Here is a 17,594-nt window from a genome sequence, read left to right on the forward strand (position 1 = left end):
AACACAGACCGCCTTGATTCAAAAACCGTGTCTTGAACTTACCCAGAACTCCCACATCAGTGCCGATGGATTCCGCCACAAAGTCAGCCGATTTACCCACCATGCCTCCCTCCAGACCTGGCCCCCAGGCCCTGATCTTCTGAGGGCCCGCCTCCGGACCAACCCCCACCTCAAACGGACTGCGAAAGAGAACCAACAGTTAGACATATGTTCCAGAGAGTTTTTTTGGGGGATATAATACAACCCTATAGAGGGATTGGTGAAACCCATAATCATGCCTGTAGTATCTCATTTCTATGCGCTTCATGTCCCCTTTGCCTTGCCATCGCTACCGAGTACAGTGGTGTCTTTCTGCACAGGAACAAGTAGGGATTGTTTTCAGAACATGGCCTTTAGAAAAGGTCTGTAAGTTAGTGGGCGGGGCAGACCGCCATTGAGGTGAGTAACGCTGGGAGCTGAGAGCCTGTTAAATGCAGAGACAGACCGTGGTAACAGGCAGACTACCCAGTCTGTCTGGGAGGTAATACCAGCTCATCCGTCTCTCAGGCATGGTGGTACCGTAGCCAAGCAGACCTCTCCATAAAATGGCTTTAAAAAGGGCCTGTGGTTAGGAACATCACCCTCAAACTCATTGCATTTCTTTCATTAGTGTTGATTTAGTCCCAAAATGTTTTGTAAGGCAGCAATCAAGTCAAAGAGAAAATTATATAAAATGACAGAAAACAGTTTTGCTACATTTATTCCGAGTGTCTGATCAAGAGCTCGTATACACATGAAAACATTAAATTACCCCCGGGGAAATCGACAGAACATTACTCAGAGAAGCCCAAAAACGATATCACGTAAAAAAAATAATTTAAAAAATGGGTGAACCGTCCCATAGAGAGCCATTTCAACCTGGTACGGAGAGCACTGGCTCTGACACAAGGTCAGCTGGGAGCATGTTCAATGCTTAGTAACACCATGGTAACAGCATGGGGGTAATTCCAGGAGACCATGCCGAGCACGAACAGACCAGAGCCCTTTCCTAAACAGTCTCCCAAGCTTTGTATTAGCATTGCCAGAGCCCTCTAAGACTGCGTTACGACCTGTAATCCAATCCCCAATGTAGTAAACCCCGATGAAGATATGGAAAGAAAATGTTAGACTAAATCCACTCACAGCGAACTGTGACAGAGTAAATTATTTTCAGTTACATAATTTCACAGGTTTCCATCGTCAGTGTGGCATAAAGATGAATTTCCTCATGCTGATACCAGGTCTTACACTAAAAGCATCATTTCCAGGGTTGCTTGTTAAGTTAATCGGTCTGTGACCAACAGTCTCTTTCTCAGGGTACAGAGCCTAGCCCTGGTGACGGGAAATGTGAGACAATGTGACACACAGCTCCCGAGATCCCACGATCCACCACACCTCAGTCCCTAGATCCCCCTCACCTCAGTCCCTAGATCCCACCTCACCTCAGTCCCTAGATCCCACCTCACCTCAGTCCCTAGATCCCACCTCACCTCAGTCCCTGGATCCCACCTCACCTCAGTCCCTGGATCCCACCTCACCTCAGTCCCTGGATCCCACCTCACCTCAGTCCCTGATCCCACCTCACCTCAGTCCCTAGATCCCACCTCACCTCAGTCCCTAGATCCCACCTCACCTCAGTCCCTAGATCCCACCTCACCTCAGTCCCTGGATCCCACCTCACCTCAGTCCCTGGATCCCACCTCACCTCAGTCCCTGGATCCCACCTCACCTCAGTCCCTGGATCCCACCTCACCTCAGTCCCTGGATCCCACCTCACCTCAGTCCCTGGATCCCACCTCACCTCAGTCCCTGGATCCCACCTCACCTCAGTCCCTGATCCCACCTCACCTCAGTCCCTGGATCCCACCTCACCTCAGTCCCTGAGATCCCACCCACCTCACCTCAGTCCCTGGATCCCACCTCACCTCAGTCCCTGGATCCCACCTCACCTCAGTCCCTGGATCCCACCTCACCTCAGTCCCTGGATCCCACCTCACCTCAGTCCCTGGATCCCACCTCACCTCAGTCCCTGGATCCCACCTCACCTCAGTCCCTGGATCCCACCTCACCTCAGTCCCTGGATCCCATCTCACCTCAGTCCCTGGATCCCACCTCACCTCAGTCCCTGGATCCCAATGAGTTCTTAGCAACAAGTAGAGACCGAACAATCAGCCGCGGACAAGCCAAGCCCCTCCCACCACATACATGCACAGCTCTAGTCGTCATAAGTGACCCAAAGGAACCCAGTCAACCCCAACATGTCGTGACCCAAAGGAACCCAGTCAACCCCAACATGTCGTGACCCAAAGGAACCAACTCAACATGTCGTGACCCAAAGGAACCCAGTCAACCCCAACATGTCGTGACCCAAAGGAACCAACTCAACATGTCGTGACCCAAAGGAACCAACTCAACATGTCATGACCCAAAGGAACCCAGTCAACCCCAACATGTCGTGACCCAAAGGAACCCAGTCAACCCCAACATGTCAGGTGACAATCTAATATATGAAGCTTTTGTTTTTGATGAACAACCCAAAAGCATCGAGAACGGGAAAGTGAAACCTTTGACGCTCCTGGTCCAATCATCTCACCTCTTAGGGATGTGCTGTCCTCCCCAGGTGATGGTGACCGTGTACTTCCCAGGGGCGTGAGGGTAATAGTCATAGTTAAACACCCCATCACCTGACTCCTTCTGTTTCACTGGCTCCTCAATACCTTCTACGTGGAGGAGGGAGGAGAGAGGAGAGGATGGAGAAGAGAGGAGAGGAAAGAGAGGAGAGGATGGAGAAGAGAGGATAGGAAAGAGAGGAGAGGATGGAGAAGAGAGGAGAGGAAAGAGAGGATAGGATGGAGAAGAGAGGAGAGGAAAGGAACCCAGGATGGAGAAGAGAGGATAGGAAAGAGAGGAGAGGATGGAGAAGAGAGGAGAGGAAAGAGAGGAGAGGATGGAGAAGAGAGGAGAGGAAGGAGAGGAGAGGATGGAGAAGAGAGGAGAGGAAAGAGAGGAGAGGATGGAGAAGAGAGGATGGAGAAGAGAGGAGAGGATGGAGAAGAGAGGATGGAGAAGAGAGGAGAGGATGGAGAAGAGAGGAGAGGAAAGAGAGGAGAGGATGGAGAAGAGAGGAGAGGAAAGAGAGGAGAGGATGGAGAAGAGAGGATGGAGAAGAGAGGATAGGAAAGAGAGGAGAGGATGGAGAAGAGAGGATGGAGAAGAGAGGATGGAGAAGAGAGGATGGAGAAGAGAGGATGGAGAAGAGAGGATGGAGAAGAGAGGATGGAGAAGAGAGGAGAGGAAAGAGAGGAGAGGAAAGAGAGGAGAGGAAAGAGAGGAGAGGAAAGAGAGGAGAGGATGGAGAAGAGAGGATAGGAAAGAGAGGAGAGGAGAGGATAGAGAGGAGAGGAGAGGAAAGAGAGGAGAGGATGGAGAAGAGAGGAGAGGAAAGAGAGGAGAGGATGGAGAAGAGAGGATGGAGAAGAGAGGAGAGGAAAGAGAGGAGAGGATGGAGAAGAGAGGAGAGGAAAGAGAGGAGAGGATGGAGAAGAGAGGAGAGGAAAGAGAGGAGAGGATGGAGAAGAGAGGAGAGGAAAGAGAGGAGAGGATGGAGAAGAGAGGATAGGAAAGAGAGGAGAGGATGGAGAAGAGAGGAGAGGAAAGAGAGGAGAGGATGGAGAAGAGAGGAGAGGAAAGAGAGGAGAGGATGGAGAAGAGAGGATGGAGAAGAGAGGAGAGGAAAGAGAGGAGAGGATGGAGAAGAGAGGATGGAGAAGAGAGGATGGAGAAGAGAGGAGAGGAAAGAGAGGAGAGGAAAGAGAGAGAGAGGAAAGAGAAGAGAGGAGAGGAAAGAGAGGAGAGGAAAGAGAGGAGAGGATGGAGAAGAGAGGATGGAGAAGAGAGGAGAGGATGGAGAAGAGAGGATAGGAAAGAGAGGAGAGGATGGAGAAGAGAGGAGAGAGAGGAGAGGATACAAGAGAAAAGCATAATTAATCTTTGTCACCGGGGAAGTCATGTTTTAACTAAGGTCTCTTTCACAAATGAACTTTGCACAAATACATAAACAAGCAAGTAGAGAGACAATACACATTAAGATACAACAAAATACTGTTTTTTTGTTAGAAATTTAAATTTCTAAGTCTGAATTAGGCCTAAGGAAATCACAGCATCCAATCAAAACATACGTTTGAGACTTCCAGCTGGACTGGCTCTACCAACCATGGTGGTCATACCATTCTCTAGACCAGTGCCAACACCAGCCTACTGCACCCAGGCTTCTAGACCAGCACCAACCTACTGCATCCAGGCCACCACATATTCCCCCCCCACCAGCCAGCGCCGGCCATCAGTCCGTATGCAGCCAGCCAGCGCCGGCCATCAGTCCGTATGCAGCCAGCCAGCGCCGGCCATCAGTCCGTATGCAGCCAGCCAGCGCCGGCCATCAGTCCGTATGCAGCCAGTTAGCGATGCTAATGACAATCGCCGTTTTGTGGATAGACTAAGACTTTACCCAAACATATTAAATGTTATCCGCAAAGAAAACTCACCTGACAAACTAGTGCCTTCACACCAACTTTTTGCACATTGTTGGGTTACAGCCCGAATTTAAAATGGTTTCAATTGAGATTGTGTCACTGGCTAACACACAATACCACATAACATTAAAGTGGAATTGTGTTTAGGATAGTTGACAAATTCATTTTAAAAATGTAATCTGAAATGTCTCGAGTTAGTAAAGTATTCAACCCCTTTGTTACAGAAACCCTCAAATTCAAGAGGATAACATTTGCTTAACAAGTCACATAAGTTGAATGGACTCACTGTGTGCACAATAGTGTTTACCACCATGACTACCTCATCGCTGTACCCCACACACAGGTAATTGTAAGGTCCCTTAGTCGAACAGTGAATTTCAGACAGATTCAACCACCAAGACCAAGGCCTCGTAAAGGGTACCTATTGGAAGTTACTTGGTGTATCAATACACCTAGTCACAACAAAATATATGCTAGGAAAGGATAGAGACCCCTGCTACAGAGGGGAGAGGGTATGAAAAGAGAGGGGAGAGGGTATGAAAAGAGAGGGGAGAGGGTATGAAAAGAGAGGGGAGAGGGTATGAAAAGAGAGGGGAGAGGGTATGAAAAGAGAGGGGAGAGGGTATGAAAAGAGAGGGGAGAGGGTATGAAAAGAGAGGGGAGAGGGTATGGAAAGAGAGGGGAGAGGGTATGGAAAGAGAGGGGAGAGGGTATGGAAAGAGAGGGGAGAGGGTATGGAAAGAGAGGGGAGAGGGTATGGAAAGAGAGGGGTATGAAAAGAGAGGTATGGAAAGAGAGGGGAGAGGGTATGGAAAGAGAGGGGAGAGGGTATGGAAAGAGAGGGGAGAGGTATGGAAAGAGAGGGAGAGGGTATGGAAAGAGAGGGGAGAGGTATGGAAAGAGAGGGGAGAGGTATGGAAAGAGAGGGGAGAGGTATGGAAAGAGAGGGGAGAGGTATGGAAAGAAGGGGAGAGGTATGGAAAGAGAGGGAGAGGTATGGAAAGAGAGGGGAGAGGTATGGAAAGAGAGGGGAGAGGTATGGAAAGAGAGGGGAGAGGTATGGAAAGAGAGGGGAGAGGTATGGAAAGAGAGGGGAGAGGTATGGAAAGAGAGGGGAGAGGTATGGAAAGAGAGGGGAGAGGTATGGAAAGAGAGGGGAGAGGTATGGAAAGAGAGGGGAGAGGTATGGAAAGGGTAGAGAGGGAGAGGTATGGAAAGAGAGGGAGAGGTATGGAAAAGAGAGGGAGAGGTATGGAAAGAGAGGGGAGAGGTATGGAAAGAGGGGAGAGGTATGGAAAGAGGGGAGAGGTATGGAAAGAGGGGAGAGGTATGGAAAGAGAGGGGAGAGGTATGGAAAGAGAGGGGAGAGGTATGGAAAGAGAGGGAGAGGTATGGAAAGAGAAAAGAGAGGAGAGGTATGGAAAGAGAGGGGAGAGGTATGGAAAGAGAGGGAGAGGTATGGAAAGAGGGGAGAGGTATGGAAAGAGGGGAGAGGGTATGGAAAGAGGGGAGAGGTATGGAAAGAGGGGAGAGGTATGGAAAGAGGGGAGAGGTATGGAAAGAGGGGAGAGGTATGGAAAGAGGGGAGAGGTATGGAAAGAGGGGAGAGGTATGGAAAGAGGGGAGAGGTATGGAAAGAGGGGAGAGGGTATGGAAAGAGAGGGGAGAGGTATGGAAAGAGAGGAGAGGTATGGAAAGAGAGGAGGGTATGGAAAGAGAGGAGAGGTATGGAAAGAGAGGGGAGAGGTATGGAAAGAGAGGGAGAGGTATGGAAAGAGAGGGAGAGAGGTATGAAAAGAGAGGGGAGAGGGTATGGAAAGAGAGGGGAGAGGTAGAGGGGAGAGGGTATGGAAAGAGAGGGGAGAGGTAGAGGGGAGAGGGTATGGAAAGAGAGGGGAGAGGTAGAGGGGAGAGGGTATGGAAAGAGAGGGGAGAGGTAGAGGGGAGAGGTAGAAGGGAAGGATGTAGAGGGATCAGTGGGGGGAGATTTAGAGAACCGAGTGGGGTGGAGTTAGTCTTCTGACCTCAAATGGAACTTCTAGGTTAAAAAGGGGTCAGAAACCATCTAATGAAAACAATTACAAAAAATAAGAGCGTTGTTGTATTAACTATTAACTATTAACTCACTGGGGCCTTTGACTGAGACCTTGAGATCCCCAGTCCCTGCGTTCCTGGTGTCCACTCTGAAGTCAGCCACCTGTTTCACTCTGACACCTCTGGGCTGGAGGCCACGCCCTGTGGCACGACACGACCCTGGCATTGACGCTGAAACACAGAAGACAAAGGAGACTTAATACATGAATCACTTGAGCCCAGTAGTGGGTCAACATAGTGAATAAGTCCTGTGCTAAAGGACCAGCTGAGTAAAATACGCCAAAGTACTACTGAAGCAGTTTTGCACATCAGTACTTAACTCATTTACAGTCAGGTCCATTAATATTTGGACATTAACCATGTTATCAATTAGGCTGTGTATGTCACCACACATCAGACTTTCAGCTTTAAATTTGAGGGTATTTACATCTAAAATCAGGTGAACGGTGTTGGAATTACAGCGCTTTTGACGTAGTCTCAAATTTAGGGGCCAAAAGTATATTAAATTGTGAGATTTAATACTTGGTCACAAATCATTTGCAGTCAATGACTGCCTGAAGTCTGGAACCAAATGCTGCGTTTCTTCCCTGGTGATGCTCTGCCAGGCCTTTACTGCAGCGGTCCTCAGTTCCTGCTTGTTCTTAGGGTGTTCCGCCTTCAGAAAGTGATATGCATGCTCAATTGGATTCCGGTCAAGTGATCGACTTAGCCATCGCGGAACATTCCACATCTTTCCCTTAAATAATAAATAAAAATAACGGGTTGCTTTCACAGTATGCTTCGGGTCATTGTCAATCTGCACTGTGAAGCGCTGTCCAGATGAGTTTTGAAGCATTTGGCTGAATCTGAGCAAATAGCCCTAAACAGTTAATAATTAATTTTGTCAGGAGTCGCGTCAATAAATACAAGAGAACCAGTTTCTATTGGCAGCCACATAGGCCATAACACTACCTCCTCCATGCTTCACAGATGAGGTGGTATATGCTTCAGATCATGAGCAGTTTCCATACACTCATCCTTCTGGTACCAGTTCATCTTTGTCTCGTCCGTCCATAGGATGTGGTTCCAGAACTGTACACGCTTTTTCTTTTAGACATTGTTTCGGGACACTAATCTTGTCGTCCTGTTTGAGGGTTTACATCTTGTGGTAAAAATAGTCCGTATTTACTCTGATGAAGTCTTCTCTCTTCAATGAAGACTGACAGACATGCTGACTGACCTCCTTGGAGGGCGTTCTTTATCTGGACAACTGTTGTAAAAGGGGGTTTTCACCAGGGAAATAATTATTCTGTCAACCACAGTTGTTATCTGTGGTCTTCTGGGCCTTTTGGCGTTCCTGAGATCAGTGTGTTCTTTTTAAGAATGTACCAAGTAGTGGGCCACACCTCAGGTTTCTTGCCATGTCTGACGGGTTCGTTTTTGATTTTTCAGCCTGATGACTTGCTTCACTGGCAGTGACCGCTCTTTGGGCTTCATATTGAGGGTTCACTTCTTGGTGACAGGGGAGGGAGGGGGCAGTATTTTCACGTCCGGATGAAAGGCATGCCCAAATTCAACTGCCTGCTAGACATGCATATCATTAGTAGATTTGGATAGAAAACACTGAAGTTTCTGAAACGGTTTGAATCATGTCTGTGAGTATAACAACTTATTTAGCGAAATACACAGGGTTATACACAGGCGAAACCCCGAGGATAAACTCAGATTTTTTTTTTTGAGGTCACTCTTTTCAATGGGTTTTCATTGGGAATCCAGATTTCTAAGGGACCTTCCTGCAGTTCCTACCGCTTCCACTGGATGTCACCAGTCTTTAGAAATTGGTTGAGGTTCTTCAATTTGTGTAATGAAGAAGTACGGCCATCTTGAACGAGGGTAACTTGTAGTCTACTGTTAGCGTGACCAGAAAGCTAGCTAGTTTGTTTTTTCTTCCTGTATTGAACAGATCACCCAGTTATCAATTTTATCGATCAGTTACGTTAAATTCCATAAAGTTGTATTTCCAAAAGTAGTTTGAAATGTTTTCGCAAAGTTTACAGTTAACTTTTGAGAATTAATTTAACAAAAAGGACCATGTGATGTTCATGGGACATATTGGAGTGCCAACAAAAGAAGCTCGTGAAAGGTAAGGCATGATTTATATTTGTATTTCTGCGTTGTGTCGCGCCAACAGGGTTGAAATATGCTTCTTTGTTTACTATGGTGCGATCCTCAGATAATAGCATCGTTTGCTTTCCCCCGAAAAGCCTTTTTGAAATCTGACATGTTGGCTGGATTCACAACAAGTGCAGCTTTAATTTTATATTTGCTATCTTACATGTGTGATTTCATGAAAGTTCGATTTTTATAGTAATTTATTTTTAATTTGGCGCGCTGTATTTTCTGGCTTTTGGCCAGGTGGGACGCGTCCCACATATCCCAGAGAGGTTAACAGCAACACACTTGAAATCAACTCTAGACCTTGTCTGCTTACTTGTAAATTAAACTAATGAGGAAATAACATATTGCATTGGAATAGCCTCAAGCAGTTGGAAATCGGGGGGTTGTACTGTAGGCCTCAAGCAGTTGGAGTAGAAGGGGGATTGTACTGTTATAAGCAGTTGGAGTAGAACGGGGGATTGTACTGTAGGCGTCAAGCAGTTGGAGTAGAACGGGGGGGGGATTGTCCTGTAGGCCTCAAGCAGTTGGAGTAGAGCGGGGGGGATTGTACTGTAGGCGTCAAGCAGTTGGAGTAGAACGGGGGGATTGTCCTGTAGGCCTCAAGCAGTTGGAGTAGAACGGTGGGGGATTATACTGTAGGCCTCAAGCAGTTGGAGTAGAACGGGGGATTGTAAGGCCTCAAGCAGTTGAGGAAGAACGGGGGGGATTGTACTGTAGGCCTCAAGCAGTTGGAGTAGAACGGGGGGATTGTACTGTAGGCCTCAAGCAGTTGGAGTAGAACGGGGGGGATTGTACTGTAGGCCTCAAGCAGTTGGAGTAGAACGGGGGGATTGTACTGTAGGCGTCAAGCAGTTGACATGAAGGGGGCGTCATTCAGACATAATAATCAACATGACTAAAGAAAAGTTGTCCAAATGGAAGATAGGTTGCAGTTTGAGAGACTTCTGGACAAAAAATATGTAATATGTAATATGCTTCCAAACTGAGAAGGCTGTAAGTTGGAGGTGGTTTGTAGAGATGCTCACTTCCCAATTCAACAACCACCTCAGTTTCAGTTACCCATTTGAATAAAATTGACTACAAATCCTTTGTTTTGGAAAATCAACTTGTGGGTCTGTAAAGCCAGAGGGTTTAGGGTCATGGCACAGTGTTGTACTGTGCCGTGAGGTCGTTGTGGCGTGGAAAATCTGCATCAGGGAGATGGAATTTAGGGTTTTATGAGCTAGGCTGTAGGAGGAAGAGAGAAGAAGGGCTGAACAAGGCTGCCAGCTCCCCTGTCCACCATGTCCTGGCTTAAGGCTTAAGGCTTACACATGCTTCCCAGGCCATATATTCTGACAACATTTTGGACTTCGGTGAGAGTTTGGCTGTTCTGGCACATTTTTTTCTGGAGGCAAGCCGAAGTTCAGAGCCAAAGTCTACACCTCGTCATCGGTGATTGGTCAACAGTAGGGATTCGTCAACAAAGTGTTGTCATTCAACGAGAGACGACTTGTCGTCGTCCCCCCCCCCCCGTCGAGAAATACTTCAGCAAACAGCCTAGTTATATTTACCACTTAGACATCCGCCGCAAAAACTTAAAACATTAATGACATATCTTGAGTTCTTAATGGACAAACACTACTATTGCCACTTTTTCTAAGTGAAGGACTTAAGAGCGTATGCAAGCACACTGGTTCTGTTCAGCTAGCCAAGTTTGTCGAGGCGCCAGCCGAACCATGCTGACGCCTTTAGTCCTAATGCTCTCCTTCTGTCCACTTTCATCTTTTCCTAATCACACCTGTCCATCCCCTCTCAGCCCTGACCCAGCAGCTTCCTGACAGCCAGAGTCGAGCCAGGTCACCGCCCCCCTGAGAGGGTGAGCGAGTACTGTAGGTGGTGAGACATGAGTTGAGCCGGGGGAGGCAGCTGACCATTCAGTGGAAACTAACAAGACAAACTATGTGCACCCAATTGTGTCAGACAGAGTTCTACAATCTAGCCAGAGTTCTGTATATAGGCTGGACCTGGGGAACAGGGGTTCTAGAACCTAGCCAGAGTTCTGTATAGAGGCTGGACCTGGGGAACAGGGGGTTCTACAATCTAGCCAGAGTTGTGTATATAGGCTGGACCTGGGGAACAGGGGGTTCTAGAACCTAGCCAGAGTTCTGTATATAGGCTGGACCTGGGGAACAGGGGGTTCTACAATCTAGCCAGAGTTGTGTATATAGGCTGGACCTGGGGAACAGGGGGTTCTAGAACCTAGCCAGAGTTCTGTATATAGGCTGGACCTGGGGAACAGGGGTTCTAGAACCTAGCCAGAGTTCTGTATATCAGCTGGACCTGGGGAACAGGGGTTCTAGAACCTAGCCAGAGTTCTGTATATAGGCTAGACCTGGGGAACAGGGGTTCTAGAACCTAGCCAGAGTTCTGTATATAGGCTAGACCTAGGAAACAGGGGGTTCTAGAACCTAGCCAGAGCTCTGTATATAGGCTGGACCTGGGGAACAGGGGTTCTAGAACCTAGCCAGAGTTCTGTATATCAGCTGGACCTGGGGAACAGGGGTTCTAGAACCTAGCCAGAGTTCTGTATATAGGCTAGACCTAGGGAACAGGGGTTCTAGAATCGAAATAAAGCTCTTCAATTTAAAAAAATATATATATATCCAGAAGGTTTAGTGGGGTTGAAAATGTAAAATGTCTGGATTGTCTTCAGAAGGTTAAAATACAATCCATATAATTGATTAACCCCACCCCTCACGAGGCGTAGGTTAGTGTTCACCTGGTCCAATGTTGACAGTAGAAGGACTCTTGGGTATGGCAATGCCTCCGAAGGTGACGGTGATTGTGTGAGGACCTTGCTGGGTGGGCTTGTAGGTACACCTGAAAACACTGTCTCCCTTATCCTCCACCATGGCCTCCAACAGTCTGCCCTGGGGATCCTTGATTAAAGCCGACACTTCTCCCACTCCTGCCCCTAGTTGTGAGAGGAACACAGCAATACTTTAGCCAAAGCACCTAGATTCACTTTTCTGCCATAAACATACAGATCTGGGACCAGTCCACAAAGTAACAAGTTCAAACTGCTAATAAACAAAGGTCAACAACCCAGTGCATTTGGTTAGTTATTATCCTACTAACAGAAGGAGCTGTGGGAGGAGAACCAACCTGCAGTGTATATGTCGAAGTATGTAGGTTTGTTGGCTATGTTTCCTATAGCTTCCAGTCCAGGCCCTTTGGCTGTAACCTTGGTGGGGTCTCCCTGAGCCTTGTCCACGCTCACCTCAAACGGAGACTTGGGGATCTGCTGGCCTGCAAACAGCACAGTCACCTAGACAAGACAACAACCATGTCAGAAAATCAACATGGAAGTGGTATCTCATGCCGCCAAACAATTTAGACACTGTCAGACCAGCTCCCGGTCAAGTGAAGAACTTGACTCTAGAACTGAATCAAGAGCTTGCCAAATTAAGTGAAGATGCTGTTGTGGGTAGGACTGGGGCAGTCAAAATTGTGTCACCTGGTAAATGGCACTCTTCAGGTTTCCACACATGCCTACAAGCCACTGATGCAGACTTCTGGAACATCCACATTCTAATACATCCATGCAATAGTCTACACCATCACAATAAATCCATTATTTATTTTAGACAGGTCTAAAGAAACATGATATGAAGAAAATGTAGTTTATTTCAGTAGAACAGAATGTCCTTATGTTAGGTCCTGATCTGGCTATGCCAAATGGCTGTAGGCTACACTAGTTCATTTAGCAGACTAGATTTGCTTAGAATTCAGTGGCATTTTATAGTATGAAGAAAACAATTGCACAAAGCTGAATAAAATAGAAATAAAATTCTCCAAACAATTTGAGGAAGTGCACACGTTCTGTGTTGAGCGGTGAAAGAAATAGGTATTATTAAATGCTTAACGTAGAGTTAAAATGTAACTTGTTCTACAAACGTTAGGCTACATGTTCAGATTTTTAATACATTGTAAGGTTGCATGATGCAATTAATGATTTGAAAAAAGTTGCTTGGAAAAGGCACGAGCTCTGCTTTGGTTTTTGTTTTTTGTGCAGGCTGTACACACTTCAATCTCTCCTTCACAGTTTGACAAGAGGTTTATAAAGCCTGGAATTTGATGGCATCCCTGTTGCCGTAATGAACGCAAAATAAACTAATTCCATGCCTTTTGCCCTTGGGCTAAATATAATACTTATAATTCTCTTCTCCCAGCTGCATGCTCAGAAGCACCTCATGTGATCAGCGCTTTCTCACAGGCTACAAGTGAAGACAAACACACGCGTCTTATTTCAATTCCAAGGTGAAGAACTGTCCACATTGAATTTGTCAGCCAACGAGAGTAGGCCTGACGAACAGGAAAAGCACTAGCCTACGGCAATCTCATATCCCCCATGGTACATAGGTCAACCTATACTATTCTGTGCGAAATATTCTAAAACAGTCTGGAACAGTAGCGAGAATCGATAGTGCCCAAATTAATACTAGCATCAAAAAAATGTTTACGCAATGTGGCTGACGCAATAGATCCGAAAGTTTAGCTTAACATGTATTTCTTCACATTTTAAGCACAGAAACACACAGTAGGCTATTAGCGGGAAAACACCATTATCAAAAGCAACCTCTAAATGTGATTATGCAGCTTTTATTATAAAAGGTGCATTTATGGTGAAAATAATCTTCCCCAAACTTGAAACTGCTTATGTATCCCAGTTAGGCTCTAAACCCCTTGTAAAATGGATTGATGTCCTTAATTTAAATGAAGTTCATCACAACTAAAGTGACCAAATAACTTAGGCCTATGGGGTAGACTACGCACAAGCGATAGCATCAGGATAGGACCCATCAGACTATTCTTGATTTAATCTGGTCTTTACTAAATAACACGAGTTAGAACGGATCATTATCATGCAGCCATTTTAAAAAGGGGAAGTGGCAACAAAAAAATGCGTTCTATTAAATAGCAGGAAGACAACTTTCCCGTAGTTCATGTTCAAGCCAGTCAGGTAGGCTATACTCCTGTTGTAAAGATGAGCCTAATAAGTTTAATATTAGGAAAGTTGAGAAATAAATAGGCCAAGTTGATAGAAAGTTGATGGAATCCTCCTCTTTTTAGTAGAGGCCATCACTGTTTTCACACGCAATTGCATGACCTATAGAAATGTTGTGCAACATGAGCTCTCATGAAGTGTTTGATTAGATTGTCCATCACATTTGCATTGATGTCAGGAGTGATTAGAGGGACAATAGAGTGCTGAGTACCAGGCAGTTAACAAGTTTGGTAGGCTACTAATGACCATCAGCAGCATCAGAGCTTGGAGAAGACTAGTTACCGTGACTAAACAGTCATGTGGAATTTGACTGCCTTCATAACTCATGACCACCGGTGTGGCAGAAATACGGTCACCGCAACAGACCGAGAAGTTTGGAGAATGGCACAAGATCAGTTCATAGTAATGGTTAGCTGCATGAATGTTTTTACAAAAGGGACTTGGGCTGTACCGTACCTTGTGATGACCCATAACCTGGGGTATGTAGGTGACACTGAAGGTTTTCTTCCCTTCGTTAGGAACCACCTTCACCTCTTCTCCGGTTCCTTCTGGATCCTCCACGTAAACAGTGACCTGTCCCTGACCAGCACTGAACGTGTCCACCGTGAAGACAGCAGGACGCAACACCCTGTTACCTACTGGCTCCAGACCTGGGGAGGGAGAGATCCGACTGATTAACACACCAGATACAGGAGACTGTACTCAATAACAGTCTCCGGAGGTCTGTAGTACTGCAGGTCTTCATCCTTCAGTAACGGATTCAGAATCAGATCAGCTGAGATTCAATGAGGTTGATTTGGAACGGAGTGCAAATAAAAGTGTCCCGAGCAGTGGGTTCTCTTTCACAGAAAGCAACGTGACATCCAGGACTTGTTACACGGAGGAAAAGCATGTCCTCTTCAGGGTACAAGGATTACAGAGACCAGGGGGGTCTGACACTGTAGCATATGGATGGAACAGAGATCATTCTCCTGTCTGATGACGGGAGGGAAAGTGCTGCTGAACCTATAGCCGGCCTGTGCATTATTGAGCAGATGGGGAACCCAGGCCATCCTGTCCAGTAAGGAATGAACCAGGCATTTAAAGCAACAGAATTTACAGGTGGACCTCTCCATTGCGTTTCCTTAAAGAGGGGAGATAAATTGTGTCTTCTGTCGATGCATTTGTCCTCTTTCCTTTGTTGTTAGTATTTTCTACATTGTAGAATAGTGACGACATCGAAACTATGAAATAACACTTATGGAATCTGTCTCATTAGTGATTGTAAACTGATCTTTGTACATAATTTATTTTACCTTTATTTAACTAGGCAAGTCGGTTAAGAACAAATTCTTATTTTCAATGACGGCCTAGGAACAGTGGGTTAACTGCGTGTTCAGGGGCAGAACGACAGATTTGTCAGCTCGATTTGTCAGCTTGAACTTGCAACCTACTGGTTACTAGTCCAACACTAACCACTAGGCTACCCTGCCGCCCCAGTCTCCGCCATAATTTTCTAAGACAGCACACAGCTTCTACTTCAACAAGTCGGACCAGGCCCTAATCCCCGGGACTCAAGGTAATGGCAGTGAAAAAACTCAAAACGAGCGAGCCGGCATCCTGACGATGTTGGCCAAAAAATAGATCACCATCGCCCTCTGTTCTACTGGTGAAAGTGCAATCAGAACAGACTGGGCGAACTCGGTCCGAGACGATCCTGGGTCCTGAAGAACTCCTGTCCTGTTTGTCAGTCGTTGCTGAACGAGGGCATGTTAATACAGCTCGATGTTATTTTTCGTTTTGCATCGTCGAAACCGGATAGAAGACCAGGGTAAGACGAAGGGAAGAGGGGTGTGTCTGTCAACAGCTGGTGATCTCATGTTAAGGAAGTCTCAAGTTTATGCTTGCCCGAGTTAAAATACCTCATGATTAGCTTGCACTAAGAACACACACACAATGAGCTGTATAGACCCATAAGCAAACAAGAAATTGCACAGTCAACGTGTGTCTTGTGGCCGATGATTTTTCCTCATTTACCAGCATGTAACCTGCAACGAGGAGAAAAATAAGTAAATCTAGATCTTAACACATACACGGCTATACAATCCTCTCCCTCACTCAATCCTCCTAACAAATTCTATCCTGGACTTCCAGGGTGGACCGCCCCCCAGGTGGTGAGGTTAGGCAACACCACATCTGCCACGCTGACTCGTACACCATCACGTGTGCTGACAGGTAGGACTGGTCACCGACAACAATGAGCAGCCTATAGGGGCGAGGTCAGAGGCCTGGCATTGTGGTGCCAGGCCAACAACCTCTCCGTCAATGTCATGACAACAGCTGATCGTGGACTACAAGGAAACGGAGGGCCGAGCACACCCCCATCCACATCAATGGGGCTACAGTGGAGTGGGTAAAGAGCTTCAAGTTCTGGTGTCCATATCGGTAAGGAATTAACATGGTCCACACACCCAAACAGTTGTGAAGATGTCACTACAACGTCTCTTCCCCTTCAGGAGGCTGAAAAGATTTAGAATGTTCTAGAGCTGCACCATCTTGAGCATCTTGACTGGCTGCGTCGCCCCTTGGTATGGCAATTGCACTGCCCTTGACCGTAAGGTTCTAAAGAGTGATGAGTAGGGCACCAGTACATCCCTGGGGCCAAGCTTCCTGCCATCCAGGACTTCTATACCAGGCGGTGTTAGAAACAAGCAAAAAAAAAAAAAAATGTCTCCAGTCCCGAGCCATAGACAGTTTCTGCTACAGCGTGGCAAGCCGTACCAGTGCACCAAATCTGGAACCAACAGAACCCTGAACAACTTCTACCCATAAGCAATACGATGGCTAAATGATGAATGAGGCTATTAAGGCCAAAGGGAGGGGGGGGTTCAAATCAATACTAGGGAGGTGTTAATGTTTTGTCGACAGCTACATGATACGTGTTTGGCAGGCACACAGTAGGACTTAGAAAAGGTGTCATTATTAATAAGCTTGGGCCTAGTAATGTTGTGCGGTTTTGTTCAAGTTATTCCTCGCAATGCTGGGATTGTGGGTAACATTTCCTCAGGTATCAGATATATTAAAGGTGAACGCATTCACTGCGCTGAAAGTCACTTTGGATAAAAGATCAAATAAATAACTATATATATATATTACCTGGTCCATATGCACGGGCCTTCTTGGGGTTGAGTTTGGGTTTGAGGGGAGCACCAGGCTTCAGTTTGGCTTTTGGGAATTGGGACAGGTAGGTCATCACGGACTGTTCATCCACACTGGGGTCAATGATCTCCTCTGGTGCAATCACCTAAGACAGAAACCCGACAATATCAGATAGCCTCTCCAGACAACACACAATGAGGCCCTGAGTTCTGCTGACAACCTATAATTATTGCTGTTCGCGTCACATGGGAAAAGTGGTCAGCGTCAAATGATCTAATCTACAGATTTCAGTATTCAAACAAAAGTCTGCTGGTGTTGAGCCTGTGGGTAAAAGAGTCAGGGTTAACACCACAGAGGAAGTCTGGAGGCAGGGTTAACACCAGAGGTCTGGAGTGTTACTACAATGTTGCCAATAGAGACACAGGTTTATACAAATCTCTGCTGTTGAAAACCAAATGTTAGTCTAAAAGAAATGGGAGATCATGTCTACATGCTTTTTAAAGTGGACATAAAGTTTATAAATTGCCTGGCTGGGCTGATGAGACAGTGGAATTGCGCAGTGAGATTGAACAGAGTAAATAGGCATTTTACCATCATAGATTTAGCCA

General features: G+C 46.4%; 1 protein-coding gene and 1 long non-coding RNA gene across 4 annotated transcripts in view; both read right to left on the reverse strand.

Moving 5' to 3' along the window:
• Positions 1 to 17,594, reverse strand: part of LOC118375212 (filamin-B-like) — a 102,898-nt gene that overhangs the window by 51,140 nt on the left and 34,164 nt on the right. Inside the window, exons 5-11 of the mRNA XM_052474587.1 lie at positions 16,984 to 17,131; positions 14,305 to 14,498; positions 11,946 to 12,108; positions 11,560 to 11,754; positions 6,675 to 6,812; positions 2,612 to 2,738; positions 43 to 179 (exon numbers count right to left, since the gene is read on the reverse strand). Coding sequence (XP_052330547.1) covers positions 43 to 179; positions 2,612 to 2,738; positions 6,675 to 6,812; positions 11,560 to 11,754; positions 11,946 to 12,108; positions 14,305 to 14,498; positions 16,984 to 17,131 — 1,102 coding nt within the window. The remainder of the gene's footprint in view (positions 1 to 42; positions 180 to 2,611; positions 2,739 to 6,674; positions 6,813 to 11,559; positions 11,755 to 11,945; positions 12,109 to 14,304; positions 14,499 to 16,983; positions 17,132 to 17,594) is intronic.
• On the reverse strand, positions 9,871 to 11,386 carry LOC127910490 (uncharacterized). Of its 3 annotated transcripts, none has more exons than XR_008075064.1 (4): positions 11,330 to 11,386; positions 11,173 to 11,224; positions 10,963 to 11,015; positions 9,871 to 10,909 (listed from the first exon to the last, which is right to left on the reverse strand). It is a non-coding gene; the product is annotated as an uncharacterized LOC127910490 (long non-coding RNA). The 3 variants fall into 3 exon arrangements; XR_008075065.1 differs by lacking the exon at positions 11,330 to 11,386 and adding an exon at positions 11,278 to 11,316; XR_008075066.1 differs by lacking the exon at positions 11,330 to 11,386 and having other exon boundaries at positions 11,121 to 11,229.

This window comes from Oncorhynchus keta, chromosome 21, assembly GCF_023373465.1.
Source record: "Oncorhynchus keta strain PuntledgeMale-10-30-2019 chromosome 21, Oket_V2, whole genome shotgun sequence".
Taxonomy (NCBI): Eukaryota; Metazoa; Chordata; class Actinopteri; order Salmoniformes; family Salmonidae; genus Oncorhynchus; species Oncorhynchus keta.